We start from the raw sequence: 8,537 nt of genomic DNA on the forward strand, positions 1-8,537 counted from the left end.
CAGGTAAATTACTTTAAAACCCAGCATACATATATATATAAAAAAAAAATGGAAAAGGGAAAAAAATTGTGTATTTCCTATGATCCACATGACTACACATCACATTGTCGTGGGTTTATCAATTAAGTTTTCTGTTTTACACGTCAATACACACGAGTACACAAAGATGACTAAAATGAACCTGCATTTTTAAATAAATCACACATTCCCTGTCCCCTATGGGACAGTTTAATTTTGTGCATTTTTATAGGAATGTGGGAAATAGCTACATGATATTTAAAACTTCATTCCTGTGAGCTTTGCCTAGTGTCTACCACAGACTCTTGAGATGACAGAGAATCTTCATGGTACAGATGCAGTGCCCAGAGATTCATGAATAATTCAGTAGCTAACTTCAACAGAAAAACATGTGAATTTAAAGGAAAAAAATACACAAGTATCTACAGTCCAAATGGATCTTCCCAGTTTGCTGAAGATCATGCCTTACCAGTATAAGCATACAGTTGGAAGTTTTTTCTTCCCCTTGAGCTATGGGCTCCAATTTTGTCAGCACAGGTTTGTGCATCATCCTCAAGGTGGAGGCAACTCTGTGGACAGAGTTAGTTGTGAAGATTACCTAAAAAATATCTGAGGTTCTCAGATTTCTGAATGCCAATTAAAAGCATATTCATGTAATTTCTAACATTGGGATGGGGCGTGGGTTTATTTTTTCCTTTCCATTAGCATATCAAGTCACTCTTTTTCAGGACAGTTTTGCAGAAACTCATCTACCAATTCACTGTTGACATGCCACTCTGGGTGAGACATACCAGCTATAAAGATACATGGTATAAAAGGTTATATAGGGGAAGATACAAAGTTGATTCACGGTTGAACTTTACTTTGTTAGGACATGGTCTGGCAATGGAATGATGTTTTACCTTCTGGTGTCTTTAGTCTGCATTATTTGTATAAGATTTATCAAATACCAGAATTAAAAATATTTCTGGTCCTTAAAACTCCTCCTATAGCTTCCTCTGTTGAATGCATTCCTTTAAAAAGACACCATATTCCCACAGAAGCTATAGTTATTTTCTTTATACAAAGATTGCTAAGAAAATCAGGTTTCAATTACACAGGTCTAAACTGCAGTCTCTAAAATCAGAGTATATTAGCCTAGGATGAACTCCTTGTTTACAGTGCTACAGGTACCCATCCAGGCAGTGTTTGTTTCAATGGATATTATTCATCATTTAAACTTAAACATTGCCCTGAACTCTATTCATTCCAAGTATCTACAAACCCCACCAATGAGTGGAAGTTGAAAAGCAACAGAAACAACCTCTATGCAGAATCAGGTTCCACAGAAGGGAGGAAAGACTGATTTCTTCCTCGTGTTACAGCAGATTTGAAAAATTAGGCAAAAAAATTACAAGATTAAATACACTCATTTGAAGTTGGAAAAACCAGAAAATACAATATCGCTGCTTCCAGTCATCCTTACTACTTCCTTTCACAACACTCATCTTCCCTTTTTCTGAATTCTCAAGTGGTGCACATAGGCAAAACTAGAAGATTTAAGTGTGCAAAGCACTCAGAACAAATAAAAAACTAACTGGAAGCTTGCTCCTCTTTCATTTCATGTGATTTTTTTCCCCTTTGTTCGCAAACAGAAATTCAAGATAGATGCAAATCGATTTCCACTACCTGCCAGAAGTGTTTATTGGCTGCAACCACAAGATTGAAATTAGATGGTACTGCTCGTGTGAAGGAAAGCTTAAACACTGCTCAATTGAAACAGCATATCCCTAGGCAGTGGCAACATCGCGGGCTTGGCTCAAACATCCACTGACACTACTAATCATCAGTTAAGAGATCCTTATCACCCATGACACAGTCATCTGCAACTTACAACCTTGATTTGTCCAAGGCACTACAGTACAGTCATCCTCAATTACAAGCAACACAACAGCAGCTGCTCCTGCCTCACGTGCTTACCAAAAAAAAAAAAAAAAAAAAAAAAAGTTGGCAGTTTTCTCAAGAGAAAGTCTGTACAGACTTTTTCCTGTACTTTTCCTGCTAAGTCACTTGGCTGTTTTTTACAAAATGAGAAAATTGACAAAATAATTGCACTGCTTTTACTTGCTTCCACTATCACTATCTGGTTCACCTATTTTAACTATTTCTAACTTTTTTTTAAGAACACATTTGGCTGAGCTGCAAAGAAAAGTCGAACAGACCTGTACCTCTCAAAGCTATTGCTTTGCTTAATCCCCTACTTTAAGTAGCCAGGAGACTGAATTTTCCCTGTATTCAGCACCATTTGCTAGTTCCTGTTCTACCACAATCCCCAGGGGCTACTTGTACTCAGCATCCCCTGGGTTATGCCTGTGCCATTATTACAGGCTGACCACGTTCTGCCACTGAAGGTCTGTCCAAGCACAAATGCTTGCCAAGGTGGTTTAGCTGGGAAAGAAACCACAGTGAAGTACAGAAGAACAGTGGCAGCATTGTAAAGTATGGCAAAGAGGGCTTCTGTGAGGACAAGTTATACAGTGCTCAAAATTAATGAAAATGCTTATGTTACATCCACGACTGCTACTGAGCAGGAACAGTGTCAGGAGCTTGCCAATACAGTTAAGCCCCACCAGAAAGAAAGACCCTGTAGTCTCAAACTGCGTAACATATATTTGTAGAGCTATGAAAACTAAATTTCTCCAAGTCATGACACACACTATCTAGATATAATAAAGATCAGTATTGCCACTAAGAACAGAAAAATAGGAAGCAGTAGGAACAGGTCTTCTCTCAAGCATCACTAAGATAATCTGCTTAGCAAAGCGCTAAGTCTTGACCATGAAACACCAAATCATGCATTTTTGGAGATCTCCTCTTTTTACTAGGCTGTCCAGAATGTAATATACTGCAAATAGCAGTGTTACAGAGTGTAAGATGAAACAGGATAAAGTTGGATCTCTCAGTCTCATAAATTACACTAACAAGTCATGCCCATCTACACGTGAGGATTGCAGAAGAACAAAACCAATGTTAACCGCAGGATTTAGTCTGAAGGATATTGCTTCACCAGGGCACTGTCAAAAAAACCCTTATGAAATTAGAAAACCGAGGAAGTCCTGAAACTGGAACTTCCCCTGCTCTAAAAGAGACATCTTGCAGTTAGATGTATGATTCAACCGACCTTGAAAACAGCTTCCAGAAGGGTATCTTCAGGCCTATTATCAGGGTCAGTCACTTAACAACAATTAGAGCACTGACAACAGATTTATTTCCACCTCAGGAGAAAAAAACTTTCAAGATCTGCTGCAAGTTGCAGCTCCCAAAGTACCAATCTACTTGCATCCACAAAACCAGAGCTCTTCTGGAGCAGTAAGGGCAGTACATCCATTAGTCCATTATAAAACAGGATGAACCACTACAACAGAGCCTTGGGCTTTCAGTTGATTGCTTATGAATTATTTACAGCTAAGCAGACTTTAGGTCAAAAATGACAGAAAGCATTATAAACAACACTTCCTGCCTGCCTCCCTCTCGCACACACGGGTACATCACAGCTCATCAGCTGAGCAGAGTAAAAGAAGTTTCTTTCCAAACAGCACACAGCTGTACACTTTCAAGCAATGCTCTGGAGAAGCTACAAGGATGGCAGCAGACTGACTGATAAAGTTCTGTCATACCTCTGCTTCAGTAGGCTCCGAAAGCAACCAAATTATGAAGACAATAGCGTGTTGCAGCAATCATTTGCATCTTCGGTTTTTCAGCAGTATTCATGATCAGATTAGCCAGTTCTCTTATGTTATCTTAAGGAGCTTCACATGTACTAATCTGTCCTCACCAGGCTGGCAATGACAAATGTTGCAGTCCCATCACACACACACTGGGACAGCTGCACACAGGACACGCTTTGAAGCTTACTTCAGATGTTCTCTTTTAAGAGCCTGACAGTTAGACCTTACTAGACAGTGACTACTGGCTCTTGCACAGTTTTATTCAGGACTTCAAAAGCTTCAAGCCCAGCTTGGAGAAGAAAGCAGTCCTTTTCTCAAAACGTGTGGTTACACATACTGCTAAACACCATCACAGCAAAACAAGGAGAGAATGTCACCTTATTCCAGCCAAGACCCATAATCAAACCATGATTTTAAAAAGTCAAAGAACATGGTTTGCACATCTTCACTGTTTTCAGATGAACACTGAACTGACACAGCCACTGGGCATGTTATCAACAGGTTTGAAGTCATTTCATAGAATCATAGAATCAAGCAGGTGGGAAAAGACCTCTGAGGTCATCGAGTCCAACCCTTGATCCAACACTGTCGTGGTTAGTACATCATGGCACTAAGTGCCACATCCAGTCTCTTCTTAAATACCTCCAGGGACAGTGAATCCACCACCTCCCTGGACAGCCCATTCCAATTTCTGATTACTCTCTCTGTAAAGAATTTCTTCCTAATGTCCAACCTAAACTGCCCCTGGCACAGCTTAAGACCATGCCCTCTTGTCCTACTGATAGCTGCCTGGGAGAAGAGATCAACACCCACCTGGCTACAACCTCCTTTCAGGGAGTTGTAGAGAGCAATGAGGTCTCCCCTGAGCCTTCTCTTCTCCATGCTAAACAACCTCAGCTCCCTCAGCCTCTCCTCATAGGACTTGTGCTCCAATGCCTTCACCAGCCTCATTGCTCTTCTCTCAGCCTGCTCCAGCACCTCAATGTCCTTCCTGAACTGAGGGGCCCAGAACTGGACACAGTACTCCAGGTATGGCCTCACCAGTGCTGAGTACAGGGGAAGAATCACTTCCTTAGTCCTGCTGGTGACACTGTTCCTGATCCAGGCCAGGATGCCACTGGCCTTCTTGGCCACCTGGGCACACTGCTGGCTCATGTTCAGCTTCCTGTCAATCCAAACTCCCAGGTCCCTTTCTGCCTGGCTGCTCTCCAGCCACTCTGTCCCCAGCCTGCAGCGCTGCATGGGATTGTTGTAGCCAAAGTGCAGGACCCGGCACTTGGCCTTGTTGAACCTCATCCCATTGGAATGAAACCACCTCTCCAGCTTGTCCAGGTCTCTCTGCAGAGCCCTCCTGCCTTCCAGCTGATTGACACTCCCCCCAACTTGGTGTCATCTGCAAATTTGCTAATGGTACGCTCAATCCCCTCATGCAGATCATCAGTAAAGATATTAAACAGGAGATTGGAGGCAATGGCCTTTGGGAAGGAAGGAAGAAGCAAGAGAAACCATAAAACCTCCAAGATCACGCTTGAAGAGAATTACACGTATATGTCTCAAAAGAGGAGGTCTGTAAAAATCTTGGAGTTATAGCATCACTCTTGTCTTGACCCACTGGGACAGAACCCACCATGCTCAGGAGAAACATGGCTGCACATTTTCAAGGGGCTGATCTAATCTGAACTTCCTGACATCCAGCCCATAACCTAAGCCAGTATTTATCCAAGTAAGCACTAACATAAGCAACTAGTAAAACTTTCCGAATGGAAGGAAGAGTGGTGGCCAGGGGAGATCACTGCCCCCATGCCCACACCAGTGGATAAGCACCTACTGCCAGAGGAACTTTTCACAAGAAAACTCTGCCCTGTGGGTCATGCTATGACACTCAGAAAAGGCAGCAGTAAAACTTCCACTAAACCGAACAGAAGAAGGTTCAAGCTCTGACAGAGGAAAAGATATGGGAGCTTTCACTACAACAAGCAGTTGATAGCAGATTTATATTCAGCCGTTAAATACACATCCAAACAGAACCAGGTAGGGAGCAGAAAGAGGTAATATATGCTCATTCCTCCAAAGAAATCTGATGTAACTGCAATACATTTAACTACTCAACCACCACACATCCTATTTCTTAACACACAGTTCTGGCAGACTCAGGGGGGTTTTTCTTACTTGTTTATTTGATTTTAAACAAACCAGTGCATTCATCTGCTTTGCAAAATGCAGAGGACTCCAAATGAACTGGTCAATTTTTCATTTGAGTTCCAACACCTTTAATTTTACATACATTATGGAAAACGGATTTAATTCTTTGCAACATCTGTGGTGCAAGTCACTTCGCCACTATACAGATTTCACTTAACTGCCTGGGTACACTTTCCAGTGTCCAGGCCTCAGCTAGAAAGACTAATTACAGACATTTTTTATATTTCAGAGAAAAAATCAAGTTGCCATTTTCCTACCTGTGACTTGTCACACCACAACAGACTCAAAAGATCCTTTATCCTATACGACTAGGGTAAAAAGAAAAAAAAGACAAAAATATCACATTTTCTAGGTAAAGGTGATCTGAGATGTCATTATTAAAAGGGCAACAAAATCTAAAGAATGGGAAATAATTTCTAGCAATGAATGCTTTAAATCAAATTTAGATATGACTTCAGAAGGAACAAAGTTAACAACAGCACCACATTGCAGAAGTAATTAGTGCTGTTCCCCTGACAAGCTCAAAGATGATGTGTAGTTCCATGCCTGAGGTCCACAACAAAAACACACGTAAAAAAACAATGAAAAGTAGGAAAGAGCAATCTGACATGGAAAGAAACTTAAAATTCAAGTAAAGTGGGCAGACACATTTAAATCTTCCAGGTGAGACCTTGATCTTCCTAGAGAGGAACTGCTACCCAACACACTAGCCCCCTCCAAAGATAAGGGCAGGAGGACTGAAAAATGAAGCACTCAGCTCCAGGAACAAGTCTCCCATCAACACAGGACAGATAACTGACACAGCATGAAGGTATAACCTCAGGTGTAATTTAGGTACCACCTAAATGTCTATTTCAGCTATAAACAGCTGTTCCTGAATAATACATCTGATTGGGACACAGCAGGCAACAAGCACAGAGACCAAGGGAAAAGAGCAGAGGAAGCTTAAGGGGACAAAGCAGTGAGTTAAAAGTGCAAATAGGAACTGTTCAGGATAGCTCAAATTAGGCATCATGGAAACCAGAGGAAAGAAAGAGACAAACAGCAGGACATGATGTTTTCAACCATGTAAATGTCCATTCACTCAACTCTCCCAGAATATGTGTAAAAATCCAAAGCTGTACTCAGGTCAGCTGAGCCCAGGCAACCTTCATCTTAAAAGAAAATATAGGGTTGTAGATTTTGTACAGAATCCAATGAAAACTATGATGATGCTAGAAATAATTACACATCCTTTTCTTTTAATAAAAAAGCCTTCCTCATCTCCTATTAAAGGGGTTTATTCCTACACACAGTAAAGAAATACTTTATTTTTCATCTCTATTAAACACAATATACAAAGCTACATAGTTTCAACAGATTTTCACATCCCTTGCATTATATAAAAAGTATCATTCTGTTCAAAATACTGTTTGACAGCTTTTTCTCTCATTCATATTCCGATCTCCACTTAATTTTCAGTAATCATGGAACTTCATCTCAATTCCAAGCCCCTTGACATAGGCAGGGACACCTTTCACTAAAACAGGTTGCTCAAAGCCCCATCCAGCCTGGCCTTCACTTCCAGGGATGGAGAGTTCGCACCTTTTCTGGGCAACCTGTTCCCATGCCTCACTACCATCACAGTAAAGAATTTCTTCCTAATATCTAATATAAACCTACTCTTTCAATTTGAAGCCATTCCCCCTTGTGCTGCCACTACATGTTCTAGCAAATAATCTCTCTCCATCTTCCTTGTAGGCTCCTTTCAGGTACTGTAAGACTGCAATTAGGTCACCCCAAAGCCTTCTCCTTCTAGGCTGAAAATCCCGATTATCTCACCCTTTTCTCATAGGAGAGGTGGTCCATCTCTCTGATTAAATTGGTGGCCCTCTTTGGGACTCACTTCAACAGGTCAATCTCCTGTTGAGGACCCCAGAGCTCAGTGCAGGTGGAAAAAAACTCTTAATATAAACTAGGCTTGGTCCCAGCCCATGTATTATCTCTGCATCATTCAAATCTACAGCACTTCAGGAGTAAGACACTGTGAACAGGTGTAGGATGTTACGCCTTTTGCCATCTTACCCTTATCCTGCACAAATCTCAACTATTCAGGTGAAAGAGACTGCATTTGGTGCAAGTGAGTGAGGACTCTCAGCAATATCCAACTTGCTCTTTCTTCAGAGCTCTGAAAGTTTAAGGAACAAGTGTTGATCACATCCACCTGTGCTGGAGAGCAAGAAACCTTGCTGCTATAAATACAGCTTTGACTGAAATCCTCAAAACAAAAGAAACGGGCCTTGCCTACCAGTTAGGATCTGGCCACTGAATGTAGAAAAAAGACTCCGGGCAAGGCCTGGGCACAGTAGACTGCTTTTGGAGTCCGTCTCGGGTCACAGGATTCCTCTGAAACTCACCTAGTCAGGAAGCCACAGCACCCATGAATATTCCCCTCTTTACATATTACAGGTGTACAAATTCACGCATGTAACGAACACTAATCCAATTTTACTTCCGGCTGGTTTCCAAAGGCATTTTGTTGCCTCCCCAGTGATCAGTACTCCCTTACGGGAGCTGCCTGGCACGGGGCCAAAAGGGCACGAAGGCGGCACCTCCTGCCCCGGCCCAGCG

General features: G+C 41.7%; 1 protein-coding gene across 1 annotated transcript in view; it reads right to left on the reverse strand.

Moving 5' to 3' along the window:
- TSPAN12 (tetraspanin 12) overlaps nt 1-943 on the reverse strand; it is a 37,424-nt gene extending 36,481 nt beyond the window's left edge. Inside the window, exons 1-2 of the mRNA XM_018067954.3 lie at nt 921-943; nt 488-587 (exon numbers count right to left, since the gene is read on the reverse strand). Coding sequence (XP_017923443.2) covers nt 488-587; nt 921-943 — 123 coding nt within the window. The remainder of the gene's footprint in view (nt 1-487; nt 588-920) is intronic.
- Nucleotides 944-8,537: the final 7,594 nt, after the last annotated feature.

This window comes from Manacus vitellinus, unplaced genomic scaffold (assembly GCF_001715985.3).
Source record: "Manacus vitellinus isolate BGI_N305 unplaced genomic scaffold, ASM171598v3 scaffold_13_pilon, whole genome shotgun sequence".
NCBI classification, from domain to species: Eukaryota; Metazoa; Chordata; class Aves; order Passeriformes; family Pipridae; genus Manacus; species Manacus vitellinus.